The sequence below is a fragment of the Aotus nancymaae genome, unplaced genomic scaffold (assembly GCF_030222135.1).
Source record: "Aotus nancymaae isolate 86718 unplaced genomic scaffold, 86718_ANA_hifiasm-v0.15.2.pri h1tg000007l, whole genome shotgun sequence".
NCBI lineage: Eukaryota > Metazoa > Chordata > Mammalia > Primates > Aotidae > Aotus > Aotus nancymaae.
Window position 1 is genome coordinate 1,738,383 of NW_026988418.1, and position 19,455 is coordinate 1,757,837.

A 19,455-nucleotide genomic window follows, 5' to 3' on the forward strand; every position below is an offset into this window, starting at 1 on the left:
GTCAGGGTGCTCAGGGTGCTCAGCGTGCTCAGGGTGCTCAGGGTGTCAGGGTGCTCATGGTGTCAGGGTGCTCAGCGTGCTCAGGATGCTCAGGGTGCTCAGCGTGCTCAGGGTGCTCAGGGTGCTCAGGGTGTCAGGGGGCTCAGGGTGCTCAGGGTGCTCAGCGTGCTCAGGGTGCTCAGGGTGTCAGGGTGCTCAGGGTTCTCAGGGTGTCAGGGTGCTCCACGTGCTCAGGGTGCTCAGGGTGTCAGGGTGTCAGGGTGTCAGGGTGTCAGGGTGCTCAGCATGCTCAGCGTGCTCAGGGTGCTCAGGGTACTCAGCGTGCTCAGGGTGCTCAGGGTGTCAGGGTGCTCAGGGTTCTCAGGGTGTCAGGGTGCTCAGGGTGTCAGGGTGCTCCGTGTGCTCAGGGTGCTCAGGGTGTCAGGGTGTCAGGGTGCTCAGGGGGTCAGGGTGCTCAGCGTGCTCAGGGTACTCAGGGTGCTCAGCGTGCTCAGGGTGCTCAGGGTGTCAGGGTGCTCAGCGTGCTCAGGGTGTCAGGGTGCTCAGGGTGCTCAGGGTGTCAGGGTGCTCAGGGTGCTCAGGGTGTCAATGTGCTCAGTGTGCTCAGGGTGCTCAGGGTGCTCAGAGTGTCAGGGTGCTCAGGGTGTCAGGGTGCTCAGCGTGCTCAGGGTGCTCAGGGTGTCAGGGCGTTCAGGGTGCTCAGGGTGCTCAGGGTGTCAGGGTGCTCAGCGTGCTCAGGGTGCTCAGTGTGCTCAGGGTGCTCAGGGTGTCAATGTGCTCAGTGTGCTCAGGGTGATCAGGGTGCTCAGGGTGCTCAGGGTGTCAGGATGTCAGGGTGTCAGGGTGCTCAGCGTGCTCAGGGTGCTCAGGGTGCTCAGCGTGCTCAGGGTGCTCAGGGTGTCAGGGTGCTCAGGGTTCTCAGGGTGTCAGGGTGCTCAGGGTGTCAGGGTGCTCCGCGTGCTCAGGGTGCTCAGGGTGTCAGGGTGTCAGGGTGCTCAGCATGCTCAGCGTGCTCAGGGTGCTCAGGGTGTCAGGGTGCTCAGGGTACTCAGGGTGTCAGGGTGATCAGCGTGCTCAGGGTGCTCAGGGTGTCAGGGTGCTCAGGGTTCTCAGGGTGTCAGGGTGCTCAGGGTGTCAGGGTGCTCAGCGTGCTCAGGGTGCTCAGGGTGTCAGGGTGGCAGGGTGCTCAGGGTGTCAGGGTGCTCAGCGTGCTCAGGGTGTCAGGGTGCTCAGGGTGCTCAGCGTCCTAATCGTGCTCAGTGTGCTCAAGGTGCTCAGGGTGTCAGAGTGCTCAGGGTATCAGGGTGCTCAGAGTGCTCAGGGTGCTCCGGGTGTCAGGGTGTCAGGGTGCTCAGGGTGCTCAGGGTGTCAGGGTTCTCAGCGTGCTCAGGGTGCTCAGGGTGTCAGGGTGCTCAGGGTGTCAGGGTGCTCAGGGTGTCAGGGTCCTCAGCGTGCTCAGTGTGCTCCGGGTGCTCAGCGTGCTCAGGGTGTCAGGGTGCTCAGGGTGCTCAGGGTGTCAGGGTGCTCAGGGTGCTCAGGGTGCTCAGCCTGCTCAGGGTGCTCAGGGTGCTAAGGGTGTCAATGTGCTTAGTGTGCTCAGGGTGCTCAGGGTGCTCAGTGTGCTCAGGGTGTCAGGGTGTCAGGATGCTCAGGGTGCTCAGTGTGCTCAGGGTGCTCAGGGTGTCAGGATGCTCAGGGTGCTCAGCGTGCTCAGGGTGCTCAGGGTCCTCAGTGTGCTCAGGGTGCTCAGCTTGCTCAGGGTGCTCAGGGTGTCAGGGTGTCAGGGTTCTCAGGGTGCTCAGGGTGTCAGGGTGCTCAGGGTGCTCAGAGTGTCAGGGTGCTGAGGGTGCTCAGGGTGTCAGGGTGCTCAGCGTGCTCAGTGTATCAGGGTGCTCAGGGTATCAGGATGCTCAGGGTGTCAGGATGCTAAGGGTGTCAGGGTCCTCAGCGTGCTCAGGGTGTCAGGGTGCTCAGGGTGTCAGGATGCTCAGGGTGTCAGGGTGCTCAGCGTGCTCAGGGTGTCAGGGTGCTCAGGGTGTCAGGGTGCTCAGGGTGCTCAGGGTGCTCAGCCTGCTCAGGGTGCTCAGGGTGCTCAGGGTGTCAATGTGCTTAGTGTGCTCAGGGTGCTCAGGGCGTCAGGGTGTCAGGGTGCTCAGGGTGCTCAGCGTGCTCAGGGTGCTCAGGGTGTCAGGATGCTCAGGGTGCTTAGCGTGCTCAGGGTGCTCAGGGTCCTCAGTGTGCTCAGGGTGCTCAGAGTGTCAGGGTGCTCAGGGTGTCAGGGTGTCAGGGTGCTCAGCTTGCTCAGGGTGCTCAGGGTGTCAGGGTGTCAGGGTGCTCAGGGTGTCAGAATGCTCAGCGTGCTCAGCATGCTCAGGGTGCTCAGGGTGTCAGGGTGCTCAGGTTGCTCAGGGTGTTCAGGGTGTCAGGGTGTCAGGGTTCTCAGCGTGCTCAGGGTGTCAGGGTGCTCAGGGCGTCAGGGTGTCAGGGTGCTCATTGTGTCAGGATGCTCAGGGTGTCAGGGTGCTCAGGGTGCTCAGGATGCTCATGGTACTCAGGGTGTCAGGGTGCTCAGGGTGCTCAGCGTGCTCAGGGTGCTCAGGGTGCTCAGGGTGTCAATGTGCTTAGTGTGCTCAGGGTGCTCAGGGTGCTTAGGGTGTCAGGGTGTCAGGGTGCTCAAGGTGCTCAGCGTGCTCAGGGTGCTCAGGGTGCTCAGGGTGCTCAGCGTGCTCAGGGTGCCCAGGGTGTCAGGGTACTCAGGGTGCTCAGGGTGCTCAGGGTCCTCAGCATGCTCAGGGTGCTCAGAGTGTCAGGGTGCCCAGGGTGTCAGGGTGCTCAGCATGCTCAGGGTGCTCAGGGTGCTCAGAGTGTCAGGGTGCTAGGGGTGTCAGGGTGCTCAGGGTGTCAGGGTGCTCAGGGTGTCAGGGTGCTCAGGGTGCTCAGCGTGCTCAGGGTGCTCAGTGTGTCAATGTGCTTAGTGTGCTCAGGGTGCTCAGGGTGCTTAGGGTGTCAGGGTGTCAGGGTGCTCAGGGTGCTCAGCGTGCTCAGGGTGCTCAGGGTGCTGAGCGTGCTCAGGGTGCTCAGAGTGTCAGGGTGCCCAGGGTGTCAGGGTGCTCAGCGTGCTCAGGGTGCTCAGGGTGCTCAGAGTGTCAGGGTGCTAAGGGTGTCAGGGTGTCAGGGTGCTCAGCGTGCTCAGGGTACTCAGGGTGTCAGGGTGTCAGGGTGCTCAGGGTGCTCAGGGTGTCAGGGTGCTCAGGGTGCTCAGAGTGTCAGGGTGCTCAGGGTGTCAGGGTGCTCAGGGTGCTCAGCGTGCTCAAGGTCCTCAGCATGCTCAGGGTGCTCAGGGTGTCAGGGTGTCAGGGTGCTCAGGGTGTCAGAATGCTCAGGGTGCTCAGCATGCTCAGCGTGCTCAGGGTGCTCAGAGTGTCAGGGTGCTCAGGTTGCTCAGGGTGTTCAGGGTGTTCAGGGTGTCAGGGTGCTCAGCGTGCTCAGGGTGTCAGGGTGCTCAGTGTGCTCAGGGTGTCAGTGTGCTCGGGGTGTCAGGGTGCTCAGGGTGCCCAGGGTGTCAGGGTGCTCGGCGTGCTCAGGATGCTCAGGGTGCTCAGAGTGTCAGGGTGCTCAGGGTGTCAGGGTGTCAGGGTGCTCAGCGTGCTCAGGGTGCTCAGGGTGTCAGGGTGCTCAGGGTGTCAGGGTGCTCAGCTTGCTCAGGGTCCTCAGGGTGTCAGGGTGTCAGGGTGCTCAGCGTGCTCAGGGTCCTCAGCATGCTCAGGGTGCTCAGGGTGTCAGGGTGCTCAGCGTGCTCAGCGTGCTCAGGGTGCACAGGGTGTCAGGGTGTCAGGGTGCTCAGTGTGCTCAGCGTGCTCAGGGTGCTCAGGGTGTCAGGGTGCTCAGGTTGCTCAGGGTGTTCAGGGTGTCAGTGTGCTCAGTGTGCTCAGGGTGTCAGGGTGCTCGGGGTGTCAGGGTGCTCAGGGTGCCCAGGGTGTCAGTGTGTTCAGGGTTTCAGGGTGTTCAGGGTGCTCAGGGTGTCAGGTTGCTCAGGGTGCTCAGCGTGCTCAGGGTCCTCAGCATGCTCAGGGTGCTCAGGGTGTCAGGGTGCTCAGGGTGTCAGGATGCTCAGGGTGCTCAGCGTGCTCAGCATGCTCAGGGTGCTCAGGGTGTCAGGGTGTTCAGGTTGCTCAGGTTGTTCAGGCTTTTCAGGGTGTCAGGGTGCTCAGGGTGTCAGGGTGCTCAGCGTGCTCAGGGTGCTCAGAGTGTCAGGGTGTCAGGGTGCTCAGGGTGCTCAGGGTGTCAGGGTGCTCAGGGTGCTCAGAGTGTCAGGGTGCTCAGGGTGTCAGGGTGCTCAGGGTGCTCAGCGTGCTCAGGTTCCTCAGCATGCTCAGGGTGCTCAGGGTGTCAGGGTGCTCAGGGTGTCAATGTGCTCAGCGTGCTCAGGGTGCTCAGGGTGTCAGGGTGTCAGGGTGTTCAGGGTGCTCAGGGTGTCAGGGTCCTCAGGGTGCTCAGTGTGCTCAGGGTCCTTAGCATGCTCAGGGTGCTCAGGGTGTCAGGGTGTCAGGGTGCTCAGGGTGTCAGGATGCTCAGGGTGCTCAGCGTGCTCAGCGTGCTCAGGGTGCTCAGGGTGTCAGGGTGTTCAGGTTTCTCAGGGTGTTCAGGGTGTTCAGGGTGTCAGGGTGCTCAGCGTGCTCAGGGTGCTCAGGGTGTCAGGGTGCTCAGGGTGTCAGGGTGCTCAGCGTGCTCAGGGTGCTCAGGGTGTCAGGTTGCTCAGGGTGCTCAGGGTTTCAGGGTGCTCAGGGTGCTCAGCGTGCTCAGGGTCCTCAGCATGCTCAGGGTGCTCAGGGTGTCAGGGTGCTCAGGGTGCTCAGCGTGCTCAGCGTGCTCAGGGTGCTCAGGGTGTCAGGGTGTTCAGGGTTTCAGGGTGTTCAGGGTGCTCAGGGTGTCAGGGTGCTCAGGGTGCTCAGCGTGCTCAGGGTCCTCAGCATGCTCAGGGTGCTCAGGGTGTCAGGGTGTCAGCGTGCTCAGGGTGTCAGGATGCTCAGGGTGCTCAGCGTGCTCAGAGTGCTCAGGGTGCTCAGGGTGTCAGGGTGTTCATGTTTCTCAGGGTGTTCAGGGTGTCAGGGTGCTCAGTGTGCTCAGGGTGTCAGGGTGCTCAGTGTGCTCAGGGTGCTCAGGGTGTCAGGGTGCTCAGGGTGCTCAGGGTGCTCAGGGTGCTCAGGGTGTCAGGGTGCTCAGGGTGCTCAGGGTGCTCTGCATGCTCAGGGTCCTCAGCATGCTCAGGGTGCTCAGGGTGTCAGGGTGCTCAGGGTGTCAGGATGCTCAGGGTGCTCAGCGTGCTCAGCGTGCTCAGGGTGCTCAGGGTGTCAGGGTATCAGGGTGTTCAGGGTGTCAGGGTGTTCAGGGTGTCAGGGTGCTCAGGTTGCTCAGGGTGTTCAGGGTGTTCAGGGTGTCAGGGTGCTCAGCGTGCTCAGGGTGTCAGGGTGCTCAGTGTGCTCAGGGTGTCAGTGTGCTCGGGGTTTCAGGGTGCTCAGGGTGTCAGGGTGCTCAGCGTGCTCAGGGTGCTCAGGGTTCTCAGTGTGCTCAGCTTGCTCAGGGTGCTCAGCGTGCTCAGGGTGTCAGGGTGCTCAGGGTGCTCAGGGTGTCAGGGTGCTCAGGGTGCTCAGGGTCCTCAGCTTGCTCAGGGTGCTCAGGGTGCTCAGGGTGTCAGGGTGCTCAGGTGTCATGGTGTCAGGGTGCTCAGTGTGCTCAGGGTGCTCATGGTGTCAGGGTGCTCAGCGTGCTCAGGGTGTCAGGGTGCTCAGGGTGCTCAGGGTCCTCAGCTTACTCAGGGTGCTCAGGGTGTCAGGGTGTCAGGGTGCTCAGCGTGCTCAGGGTGCTCAGGGTGCTCAGTGTGCTCAGGGCAGGTGGAGTGGCTGCTGCAGCACGGAGGCTAGGGAAAGCTATTCATAGATGGGCATTCTGGGATGCAGGAGGACACCCCTGATATCTGCTGAAGACCCCAGGGTGGGTGGGTGAGCAGGGGTGTGGATCAGAAAAGACAGAGTCTGAGTTCTTATAGTTCTGTAGACAAGGGCCACTGGGCACCAGAGAGCCAGGTCTGCAGAGCAAGGGGACCTCATTTGCACCCAAAGGCTGTGAGACCCCAGGAGACATTTGGGTTACACGGCTCATGCTAATTGATGCCTCTCGGGGACCTGCTCCTTGTCTGCAGGGAATACAGGGATGCCACTCCAGCGAATACAGAGTGCCACCATTTCTGCACTGAGAGGACCCCCAACCTAGTAGAAGTAGATGGATGAACCAAAATTGCAATAAATGCTCCTTAGTTGTTCCCTAAAGTACCATGGAGAGCAGAGAAGGAAGCAACACATGCTCCCTGGGTAAGTCTAAGAAGGCTACTGAGAGGAAGCGGCATTTGACATGGGCATTGAAGGGTGAATAGGAGTTCATGAGGTGAAGCTGAGGGAAGAACAAGGCAGGCAGTGAGATGAACCCGAGCAAAGGCCTGGAGGTGGGAGGGCACTTGAGGGGTTCCTGTGGAGCTGGAACACTGATAGCACACTGGGGAAGGGGAGCAGGAGAAACGAAGACTGACAGCAGGTTGTGAACAACACGAGGCTGTGCCAGGCATTTGCGTTTTAGCCACACTCAGAACCCAAATGCCTGATGCTGTCAGGGCCTTCCCCGCTCCCTCTTTTTGCAGTGGACACCCTAGGAAGATACCTTAACTTCTCACAGCTATATCCCGGAGCAGGAAAGATGCCGCGTAGGGCAGGGGCCCATGTGACCTGCTGTGAACCCGCTGAGGAGTTCTGAGGAAGATAAGAGAGGCTCTGGGTCTGAAGCGGGACAGAGCTTCAAGGCGCTGTTTCTCCTTCCTTTCAAACCAGCCTCACAGTAGGGGCACCACTCCCCCAAGGTAATCTTCAGTCCCCAAAGAAGAGGAAGAGATGAAGACAAATGCAGAACCTACACAGCAAGGCCGCAGTTAGCAGTGCCGTGATTCAGATGAGAGAACTGAAGCCAGCCAGGGAAAGGCTTTACTCTACGTCACATGATCGCCTGGTGGCAGATCTGAGACTGGAACCCAGGACTCCAACTCCTGGCTGATGGACTCCCACTAACCCACTCCATGTCCCTAAGCGCTATGGTTTGAAGTCTATCTTTGACCATCACAGGCGCCCAGAACACAATTTGTTTACAATATAGTTATTAAAGGAAGGGGCGTCATTCTAGTCCCCCCAGTACAGACACACACATACTGGGCTACAGCATCTACCATTGTAATAGCAAAAATTATCATAGTCCCTGCTGGGTGCCAAGCACTGGGCCAGCCCTTTGCAGGCACTACCTTATGCCATTCTCATGATGAGTCTATGCCACAGGACTGTTACGACTCCCACTTTCCGGATGAAGGAAACAAGACTCAAGGTGGCTGAGCTGTCTCTGCACACAGTGGCTAACACAGTGAAACCCATCTCTACTAAAAGTACAAAAAATTAGCTGGACATAGTGGTGCACATTTGTAGTCCCAGCTATTCAGGAGACTGCCACTGCACTCCAGCCTGGGCAACAGAGCGAGACTCTGTCTCAAAAACAAGAAAAAAAAAAAAAGAAACACTCTGGAATTACCAATTGGCACCATGTCAACTTAGTTCAACCTTAATGGTAAATATGGCCTCTAAGAAGTCACATGAACCCCTTCACTCTACAAGAAGACCTAACAGTGAATGGGTCCCAGAATCCAACAAGGGTTTCTGGGCCTAACCATTCAGCCAGACCTGCAAACTGCAGGCCAAGGAAAGAATGCTTCAAAAGTGATCTCTAATTCCAGTTCCCCAATTAGCAGACCAGTCTCACCACAACTCACCTGAACTCAGGTGGCATTTCAGTTAGCTGCCCCGATCCTAGGTCACATGCCTCACCGGAACCACTGCAGCAGCCACCTAGCTTCTCTTCCTTCCTCCTATCACTACTCACTTCCTCTGTTCTCCATGAGGCAACCCCAGTAAGTGTGTTGAATGAATACATATCTGATCATCTGCCTGCTTAAAACCCTTTAACGTTCCTCATCACTTGAAAATATAATTGGACTCTTTCATATGACCCAAGGACCTCCATGAATGAGTCTCCCGCCTCTGCCATGCTGCCATATTGGATTTCCAGTGGGTCTAAGTATGCCCCACTCTTTTATCTCTGGAACTTTGCACATGCTGTTCCTTCTTCCCAGAACACCCTTCCCGACTCGAATAACTTCTGTCATCCTTTAGGACTCAGCTTAAACATCACTACGCCTAAGAGGTCTTCCCTAACCATCACCCACACACCCTGGGTCCCAGATGAGCTCCCTGTTTTACCTCATCAAAGCAGGACACCTACATTTCCCTCATGGAACCCTTACGACCCTTGTTCCTAACCTTTATATATGGATCTGCAGATATATCCATCTTCTTTGCTAGGCTGTAAACCCCAAGAGGGCAGGGCCCATGTCTGTCTTGTTCTTCCCTGTATTGTATTCCTAACTCCACAGAATTAGGAATATTTTATTTTACAGAAAGCCAAAAGACTTAGGAATCCGGAATATTTTATTTTAAAATAAGCTTAATTAAGACATTTATGAGTGTCTCATACACAAGAGAGGTCAGTAAATGTTTGATGAAGAAAGAAGGGAAAGGAGAGCAGAAGTAAAGGGGCAGGTGTTTGTCCTGTAAGAGCTGTCACCCCTTTCCCTGCTGAGCCAACATGAAAACTGCCTTCAGTAACCTAAGGAGGAATGGCATTTACAGAGCAGTCCACATGCCAGGCACTTCCGGCAACTCATTCAATCCTCACAACTACACTGTGAGGTAGAGCCCACCTTTAGCCCTATTTGAGGAATCTGAGAGTCAGAGAGCTGAAGCTATGTGACCATGTTCACACAGCTAGTAACTGACAATGATGGGATTTGCATTCCAGTCTGAGTCCAGAGGCTGGACTTTTAACCAGTACAGGCTAGTGCTTCCTGGGAAGATCTAAACTGGCCATATAGGCTGTAAGGATCTTCCATGTGCAAGACCGACTTTGCTACGAAATAAAACAAGCATGAAGTTGCATCTCCAAAGAGAATTACATGGAGGAGGAAAAGCTTAATCTTGAAACCCTTAAAATCTATTCACATAAAGCCCCAATCAGTCACTCTTAAAGAAGCCGAGTCTCACATATCACCTGATATCTGAGCCACAAAAGGAAAGTCAAATCTTCCCTTGACGAGTGTGTAAGCTGGGAAGATAAGGAAGTCGGGAGACAAGTGTGACCTTCAAGACTGCCAAGAAGAGTAAGGGGGGCATGAAAATTTCACTCCAAAATGTTTGGGCCCAAGATTCCTCTCTCCATACCCAGGAGGCACGCACGAAGGAATGGCATCTCGGTCCCCTTGGCCAGGCCACACCAGGCCTCCCTGAACACAGAAGGAAAGTCGAGAAGCAAGTAATGGGCTCTAACTGTGGGGGTATTTTCTGTTCTTTCTCAAAGATGCAAGCTCTCTTACGGTACATAACAAGTCTGGGCTTTCTCTGCGGGTTAACTACCTGAGGTCATTTCCCTTCTCCCTGGTTTACAGCTTCCTGATTTTGTTCTGGTATCAGGAGGTCACAAGCTCACGCAACTGTATTTTGATTGGTCTAAGCCAATTGAGGTCATTCTACCCCTCTGGCCAATTATTGTTTAGGAATGGGCATAGGATGTGATTCTAGCCAATGAGACAAGGGGGAGTCTGCCAGGAAACTTCTGGGATAGTTAAGATTTTTGATCTGTGACAAGAGAGATATCCGGAGCTGCTGCAGCCATCTTGTGACCATGAGGGAAACAGTTGACATACAAAGGATGTTAGAAAGGAAAAATGGAAACAACCTGAGTCACTGATGAGGTCACTGGATGGTGAAAATAACTAATCCTGGAATTGTCCTAACTCCAAGTGTCTTATTACGTGAGCATTAAACTGTGCATTTTGTCTAAATGTCTTTGAGTTGAGTCGTCTGTTTCTCGTAACCAAAAGCATCCTAATTGATATGTACTGTGGAAAAAGCACTGATCTTGGAGTTCAAACAGATACAAGTTTAAATTCCAGTTCTGCAGTATGACCGTAGGCAAGTAGCATCACCTCTCTGGGCCTTGCCTTTTTCATCTTTTCCTGCAGAAGTGGAATTAAACTCATTCACATGACAAATATTTTTGGATACGAATAATTTGAAAGCAATAAAGATGAATGGCATGGTTCCCTCCCTGGGGTGGGAGCTCAATTTGGTGAGCCAATTCTGATGCTTGCACAGATGATTATATTTCTTTCAGTATATCTTGGCATTGATTATTATTTAATAGCTACATCATTATTTTTTGTCCTACTGAATAAAAGATGCACTGGGCACAGTGGTTCATGCCTGTAACCTCAACATTTTGGGAGATCGAGGCAGGTGAATTGCTTGAGTCCAGGAGTTCAAGACTAGGCTGGGCAACATGGTGAAACCCTGTCTCCACAGGCATGTGCCTGTGTTCCCAGCTATTCAGGAGGCTGATGCAGGAGGATCACCTGAGCCTGTGAGTTTGAGCCTCACTGGGAGCCTGCATTGAGCCATGATCACACCACTGCGCTCTAGCCTGGGTGACAGAGTGTGACCCTGTATCAAAAAAAAAAAAAGCCACAAATGAAACTAAGATACAATGCTTTTTATCATGCGTATTTTATTTCATTCTTGTCAAAAGAGCTCTATTTGACACAATTAGACAGGGGCTTTTTATTTATCACATCATTCTTGGGTATTCACACAATGATGAACAAAATTAATTTCTTGAGTTCTCTAAAACTCCTTCACATTCTGAATCCAACTCTTCTGATTCACTTCCCTATTCAGAGAGGTTTACGGCTGGGTTTTTTCGTATAACATTGTCCTACGTGACAAGAGCATAGTGATGTTACATTTCTTCAAAAGGGGCTTCATTACCATCTCTTGGGGTTTTCTTCCAAGCTGCTGACATGCATTTGCAAGTTTTGATTCTAGGCTTTCTTGCTCTTCTCTTGACATCAGAAGGTGTCAACAGAAAACTTGCAGACAAAAACCCAGGCTCATCTTCCTTCCTGAAAGGAAGTTTGCAACTGAAGCACTGAGGGGCTGCAGTTGTCTGGTCACACCACCAGCAATGACAATCCACTTCCAGCATGCAGAGGCTATGGTCACCTGTTATCTATCCAACAGTAATTATGACAATGGCATGCTTTATAAAAGTGCTGCCTAATTTCAGAGAAATGAACATGCAAAAAATCTCAGAAGTGATGAAACACAGTAGTTTGGTCATTGCACTTTAGTGCGGTCTGGGCTGACTACTGCACAGTCCTAGAAGCTATAGGAAGAAGTGGCTTCTGCGGCTTTGCCATAGAGGTGACCTTGGAGCAGGACCCTGAAGCATAAAGAGGAATGCACCAGAAAATCAGAAGATTGTGTTCTAGGTTGAGAGACCAGCCTGTGCCTCATGTGGAAGAATGAACGATCAGGACACATTTGGCAATAGTCAATGCTTTACTGAGGCTTAAGTAGGAGGAAATTAACAAAATATGAGGCTCAAAGGGTGCTTCAGGAGATACATATGAAGGCTGATGGTCTTGGACTTGTCTGTGGGCTATGGGAGCCACAGAAGGATGATAAGATAGTTACATGGTCAGATTTGCATCCCAAAGTGATCCTACTGGCTGAAGAGAAGAGACAGGAAGCAGCGGAACTGGTAGGAGGCTGTTGCATAACAAAGCCAGTCCTGAGGCAGAGGAGAGGGCATAGTCTCTAGCTACGACCCCCCACAATTCCTCCCATATCTCTATGCATGAGCTGCTCTTCACTTCAAGAGGTGAAGACTATTTTCCCTCCCCTTGAATCTGGGTGGACCTGGGGGCACCTTCACAGAAACTGAACAGGATTTGCAGCTCTGCTCACCACCATTACTCTTCCCTCTCACCTGGGGTTCTAAGGCAGGCTGGTATTAGAAATGCCAAGAGCCAGCCAGGCACGGTGGCTCACACTTACAATCCCAGCACTTTGGGAGGCTGAAGCAGGCAGATCACGAGGTCAGGAGTTTGAGACCAGCCTGGCCAACACAGTGAAACCCTGTCTCTACTAAAAATACAAACATTAGCTGGGCATGTTGGCACAGGCCTGTAATCCCAGCTACTCGCGAGGCTGAGGTAGGAGAATTGCTTGAACCTGGGAGGTGGAGGTTGCAGTGAGCCAAGATCACACCACTGCACTCCAGCCTGGGTGACAGAGCGAGACTCCATCTCAAAAAAAAATGAATGTCAAGAGCCTGGCCCACTACACCCTGCCAACCTTACTTCAGTTATTAAAAAGCCTTTCCAATCAATACAAAGATGGGGAACTTGGGGCCAGGAGCCATGGTTTCTAGCCCAGGGGTTGTCAACCACTGGCTGTGTGACTATGGGTAGACCGTGTAACATGTCTGAGCTTCAGTCTTACCTGTAAAGTAGGAATTGATGGCATTACCTACCTCGCAGGCTGGTTGTGAGAATTAAACAAGATAAGGTATATGACAGTATTTTGACTTTTTTACCTGATATTTTTTTTCTTTCCCACTCCTCTTGGATCTACAATGAGGACGTTTGTCTAAATATTCCTGTCTCTTTGCCTGGCTTTTTTCCCTCCTCATCCTGACAGGTGAGTTTAGGAGAAGAACTGCCACATGCATCCCTGTCTCTCCGTCTCTTCCTCATCAGCATCTGCCAGCACAGAGAGCACATATTCTGCTCTGCTGTCTGCCGTGCGGGGGACCCACAGTGCTCTAGGTAAGGCACGGGAGCCAGTCGAGGGGGCCCTGGACATCGAGAAAGGGTAGAAAAGGGTGAAGGGTATATTTGAGGGGCAACCAGAAAAGATCTAGAACAACCCCAATAGGAGACTGGGCAAATAGATCATAAGATCCTCATACAATTGAATAGCATTTCAGCCATTAAAAAGCATGCTGAGAGGGCGGGCGCGGTGGCTCATGCCTCTAATCCCAGCACTTCGGGAGGCCGAGGCAGCCAAATCCCCTGAGGTCGGGAGTTCAAGACCAGCCTGACCAACATGGAGAAAACCTGTCTCTGCTAAAAATACAAAATTAGCCAGGCATGGTGGTGCATGCCTATAATCACAGCTACTCAGTAGGCTGAGGCAGGAGAATCACTGGAACCTGGGAGGCGGAGGTGGCAGTGAGCCGAGATCACACCATTGCACTCCAGCCTGGGCAAAAAGAGCAAAACTTCATCTCAAAAAAAAAAAAAAAATCACGCTGAGAAAAAAAATATTTAATGACATGAATTCCTTCTTTCAGAGAAAGGGTAGCTATAAAACACACAACATAATACAATCTTTCTTTAAAATATATAGACACACAGAAAAAGCTTAAGAAGCTTATTTCTGGGTGGCACAACACAAGGTAATTTTTATTTTCTTCTTTTTGCCTCTCAAAATTTTCAAAATATGGTCTCACAGAATGCTGTTGGGATTTGAGCAGGCCCAACAAATACACGTCTGATATGGTTTGGATATTTCTCTCTCCCAAATTTTATGCTGAAATGTGATCCCCAGTGTTGGAAGTGGAGCCTAATAGCGGGTGTTTGGATCATGGGGGCGGATCCCTCACCGGTGATGAATGGGTTCTCATTCTATTAGTTCACACAGAGTTTGTTGTTTAAAGAAGCCTGGCAGCTCCTCCCCCTCCTCTCTCTCTCATTCCCTCCCTTGCCATGTGACACACCTGCACCCCCTTCACCTTCCACCACAAGTAAAAGCTTCCTGAGGCCTCACCAGAAGCTGAGCAGATGCCGATGCCATGCTTGTACAGCCTGCAGAACCATGAGTCAAATAAACCCCTTTTGTTTATAAATTACCCAGTCTCAGGTATTTCTTTATACCAACACAAAACAGACTAACGCACCTTCTTTTCCCCCATTCAGGCTCTGAACTAACTGAAAAAAATACAAAAGTGCAAGAGAGATAGAGATCAAAGTATCCATTTTGTTACTGGTACTAGTGGTGGTGGAGACGGGGCTCAGACGGGCACAAGCTTCCTAAAAATTGAATCCATGATGAGGGTAAATGGCCTTACCATCAACATTAGCAACAATAATCACATAACTACTTGTTCAACAGTTACAACATCTGAGAGACTGTTAAGGGTTCTGTATACATGAGCACTTTTAATCTGCACAACAACCCCAAGAGGTTTTTTTTTGTTTGTTTTTTTTTTGCTATTTTTGCGGGGGGTGGTTTGAGACAGAGTCTCGTTCTGTCACCAGGCTGGAGTGCACTGGCAAAATCTCCGCTCACTGCAACCTCTACCTCCTGAGTTCAAGCAATTCTCCTGCCTCAGCCTCCCAAGTAGCTGGGACTACAGGAGCATGCCACCACGCCCAGCTAATTTTGTATTTTTAGTAGAGATGGGGTTTCACCATGTTGGCCGGGATGGTCTTGATCTCTTGACGCTGTGATCCACCCACCTTGGCCTCCCAAAGTGCTGGGATTACAGGCGTGAGCCACCACACCCGGCCCAAGAGGTATGTTTTATTATCTTTGTTTTTCCGATGAGGAAATTAGGCACACAAAGTTAAGTAATTTTTCCAAAGTCACACAGTGGCCAAGCTGGAATTCACACCCAAGCTGTAGAACTGCATAGTTCATGCTCTTCTCATCTGGAGGGACTGCCTTGAAGGCGTATCTATAAACCTGCCTGGGAGAGGGAAAGAAAGGTCTGGTCATACTGCAATGATTTGAAACAGGCTCAAAGGCAGCATAAAGTTTTCCAAAACTGCTTGTGATTAAATCCATGTTAATGGAACAGCCACTCAGACATTTTGCCCTGGTACGGAGCATGGCATAATGTAAAATCAATTGACCTTGGATTCAGACCATCTAGGATCCCATTAAATCGTCGTATGACCCCAGAAAAATCTTCCTTTCTAGGTAGGCTTCAACTTCAACTGTGAAGAAAGCGTGTTGGGTGGGGTGATTTGGCAGGTCCCTTCCAGCACTGATAGCTGAGATTCTTGGGAGCTCTGAGAACTCAAGGCGAGGCTGAGATGTCCTGCTGGACACGTGTGGAGAGCAGTTGGGGTCCGCCCAGCGGTGAACGCCCCCAACCCACAGGCAGTAGGTCTGGCTCAGAAAAGAGATTTGGTTCTGCAAACACTTGTGTCAGCCAGCAGACACTGCTGGGCTCAGCTCTCACAGTCAGCTACATCCAGGGAAAAGCCAGACAAAGAAGAGTGAATGCACAGACAACCCTTTCCCTAAAATCTCTAGGAGGCCTGAGAGTGGACCCAGATCTGCCCCACTCTGAGGACCACATAATGAAGAGCAGAAGCCCTGGGTATGGAAAGAACTCTCCCCACCAGGTGGCAGGGGAAACAGACGCGCTGTCACTACCGTGGCCACAGCACAAGCAGAAGGGAATAGCAGGACACTGCGTATGAGCGGTGCCCCAGAGTAGAAAGAACCCTTTGAACATTGCCCCACGGCCTTCCCTTCCACCCCCAAAGGCTGCATATTATGAACACCTGTGACTTCCTGCCCAAAAGCCTCTGCCTGGCTGGAAGCAACCCTCAACCAATGACAGACAGAAAACTGGTGAAGAAACAACCCCCTATCTTGCTCAGGCCTGGGGTGAGTAACTCTGAGACTCCTTCAGAATGTCCCCCAGAGTTCCCCAGAGGACCAAGCTCTAGGTGACCACAGTGGACCTGGCTGGTGCCCTCCTCTCCCTGGCTTTTCTTTTTTCTTTTCTTTTCTTTTCTTTTTTTTTCTTTTCTTTTTTTTTTTTTGAGACAGAGTCTTGCTCTGTCACCCAGGCTGGAGTGCAGTGGTGCAATCTCGGCTCGCTCTATGCAACCTCCGCCTCCCAAGTTCAAGTGATTCCTCTGCCTCAGCCTCCCAAGTAGCTGGGATTACAGGCATGTACCACCACGCCCAACTAGTTTTTCTATTTTCAGTAGAGACAGGGTTTCCCCATGTTGGCCAGGCTGGTCTCAAACTCCTAACCTTAGGTGATCCTCCCACCTCAACCTCCCAAAGTGCTGGGATTACAGGCATGAGCCACCGCACCCAGCCTCTTTTTTCTTTTGAGACGGAGTCTCACTCTGTCACCCAGGCTGGACTGCAGTGGTGCAATCTTGGCTCATTGCAACCTCCATCTCCCAGGTTCAAGTGATTCTCCTGCCTCAGACTCTCAAGTGTGCCACCGCCCCAGGTAATTTTTGCATTTTTTATAGAGATGGGGTTTTGCCCTGTTGGCCAGGCTAGTCTCGAACTCCTGGCCACAAATGATCCACCCACCTCAGCCTCCCAAAGTGCTGGGATTACAGGCGTGAGCCACCATGCCCCACCTTGGCTTCTTTTCCATCCCTGTCCCACTTCTCTACTTGACCACCAGCATTTCCTGGGATCAGCTCCTAGACAAACTCACTGGACTTGAATCCTTCTTTGGTGACTTCGTAATGTGTCAACCTGGCTAGGTTAAACTACATTTCCCAGAATTCCATTTCCTATATTTTTCTGGTTAAGGTTGGCCCGAACGAACTTACTGTGGGAGATGAGCAGGGCAGAAGGGAGGCAGCAGTCATTTTGTAGCTCGCACACCTTGCGGCTGAGGTCCACGACTGCTCTGCTTTCTCGTGGACCTCTCTTCAGTTACTCTGACTTCCACTTCAAGCATGTGTTTAGCTCTGTAACCAAGGGCCCCAGCTTCTGGAGGACACTCCATACTATCAGAGGAAACAAGAACAGATACAAGTTTCAGAGACTTTTCGTGGGGTCCCAGCTCATGCCTTTGGGTTCCAGCTTGTCCTTGCTCTCCCTCACTTTCCATCCATCTTTCCTTCACAATCATCTGCCTTCTGGATCTCAACTCCAATATCAGGCATGAAGGCACAATGACCACAGCCTTACAGAGACTCCACAAGGCATAGGGCCAAATTCTAGTAATAAATCCCTCACACGTGGATATCTATTCTCCTGGGAGACACATCAGAGACAAAGTGTAGCCATCAGGGCTCAGGCGAACCCTCAGTAGGTGAATCACATGGTAGCTTTACTGCTTCGGAGTGGTGGTTGCACTTCTTTGATTGAATCCTCATTGATGACCCTTGACTGAGACTCAGATTCTGCTTCTAGAAGACCCTAAAGTAAGCCAGTCATGAACTTTCAGGATCTACTTGGTTGAATCAGCTGGAGTTGGAGCTACCACAGGTAGACTGAGACAGGACCAGGGGCACGGCATCCAGAGGATGATCACTGGGATCCCGCCTTGACCCCCTCCCCACCGCTGGTGAGGCCCATATGCTTCACAATCAAGCTTTATACTCACACCCCACCCTCCCTCCTGTGCTAAGAAAACAACATTGGCGTGTTCTCTAGCATGCAACAAGAAATATTTCTGTTAAAATGTCAACAACATTATCACTTTGTGTTTAAGTGGTGGCATATTCCCTGGTGCTCAAAATTGAGAACCTCGGTGCAGACTCAGCCTATTTTACTACTGGATTCCCTGGGGTTGAATCAGAAACCAAGTTCCAAGGAGTTACAAAAGAGCCACACGGTTCTTGTCTGATGAAAGGAGCTAAGGGGAGGCTGACGTCAGGGTGGGATTCTCTGGGGATTCTAAGAGGTTGGAAACGATGAAGTATGGGACTTCTTCAGCTCTGTGATCACCATCCCTAAGCAAAGCTGTTTGTTCCCTCCTCTGCTTTCCCATGTACTCTGAACAAACATCCATTGATTAACCCATTTACCACTAGATCATGTATATTTCTGCTCCAGCTGATTATGAGCTCCTTAACAGCAAGATCCTAATAGACTCGTCCCTGACCCACAAGGCAATGCTTGGGTGGAGTTTAGTGAATGGGATAAAAGAAATGGTCCCAATATTGAGGCTTTTATGGTCCCAGACACTCTGGAAAAGCACTCCAAGAATTTCTACTTCAACCTCTACTCTACAGATAAGGAAACTCACATACCAGAAGGAGAAAGTCACAACAAGCTATGAACTCCTTGAAGCAAGAGTGATGGCTTATTTCTGTGTTCTCAGAACCAGCACAGGACCCAACACAGAGTGGGCATCAGTAGCTGCTGAATACATGAAGAAAGGAAGGAATAAATGAATTCAGCTAGCTGTAATAAACTTAGAACTGTAAGTCAAATCTCCTGACTGACAGTCCACTGGAATCTCACCTCTTCCTTTTTGCCTCCCCAACCCCACCCTTCAGCTGACAGCTGATCAAAAATGCAATTGCTCAGCCAGTGCAGTGGCTCATGCCTGTAATCCCAGCACTTTGGGAGGCCAAGGCGGGCGGATCACCTGAGGTCAGGAGCTCAAGACCAGCCTGGCCAACATGGTGAAATCCTGTCTCTACTAAAAATACAAAAATTAGGCGGGCATGGTGGCAGGCACCAGCTACTCATGAGGCTGAGGCAGGAAGAACTGCTCGAACCCAGGAGGCAGAGGTTGCAGTGAGCCGAGATCACACCATTACACTCCAGCCTGGGCAACAGAGCAAGACTCTGTCTCAAAAAAAAAAAAAAAAAAAAAAAAATACAATTGCCCTTCCATCATTTACTCAGAATTCTCTTGAAATTTTCACCCAGAACCCCCTTGGGTTGCCAGAATCCTAGCTGCTCATCTTAGAAAGTAGAACTTTTAGAATACCAGTCAAATGCGTTTTGAGTGTAAAGATGTGAAAATCCTAGTTGCTAGGGCAGCTTTTTCAAGTCCATCAAATGAGGGTCTCCAGCTGTGTAAAGGAGCAGAGAATTAAGACAGCTTTCAGTCCTCCTCACCACTACCTCCAGCCCTGCATTCCCCATATGATGGTCACTGGGAGATATTAGCATCTAAATTATTTTAAAGAGATATAATAAGATTCACCCAGCAGGCCATTAATGACGAAAGAGATTATTACTGGAAAAAATCCAAGACTGACTTTGAGCAGAGCTGGTTCATCTAAATGACCCTTTCCTTGTACCCCAGATCATCCTGATCCCCAGAGATTATACAGATTTGAAAAAGCAACTGCCACGGAACACGCTCACATTTATGCAAGAGGATCTTACGGAAGGAATCCCTTGAGAATCAGGGTCAGGAGTGCATAGCAGTGAGATAAATGAGATGTTCCCTGAATCGTAAGAATCCTCTGTGGCAGAATTTACAGGAAGCATCTCTAGTCTCCATAGTTGGCAGGCATCCAGCCAGAGTTGTCAAGTATTAGATTAATTTTAATTCAATGCAAAAAACCACATTAGTGTAGTGTTGCAATCGAGAGTTGAAACACAAAAGCCAAGAGTCCTTGAAGTGGATCATTCCAAAGCCTGAGCATCCCTTCAAGCGTCCATCAAAAAAGGCACATCCTCAGCACAATCCCCGGCTGACTGCTGCCTTCAAATCGCACCACTCAACCAGGTA

The 19,455-nt window shown here is 51.7% G+C and overlaps 1 protein-coding gene across 5 annotated transcripts in view; it reads right to left on the bottom strand.

Annotated features, from left to right (window-relative positions):
- Positions 1 to 16,582: 16,582 nt before the first annotated feature.
- Positions 16,583 to 19,455, bottom strand: part of LOC105710429 (box C/D snoRNA protein 1) — a 151,104-nt gene continuing 148,231 nt past the window's right edge. For 2 of the 5 annotated variants that reach the window (XM_064372169.1, XM_064372170.1), the window contains one exon: positions 16,674 to 16,762. In XM_064372169.1, coding sequence (XP_064228239.1) covers positions 16,689 to 16,762 — 74 coding nt within the window. In that variant the 3' untranslated portion in view covers positions 16,674 to 16,688. Of the gene's footprint in view, positions 16,763 to 19,455 lie in introns of all 5 variants that reach the window. The other 3 variants (XM_064372168.1, XM_064372165.1, XM_064372173.1) reach the window with 3 other exon arrangements.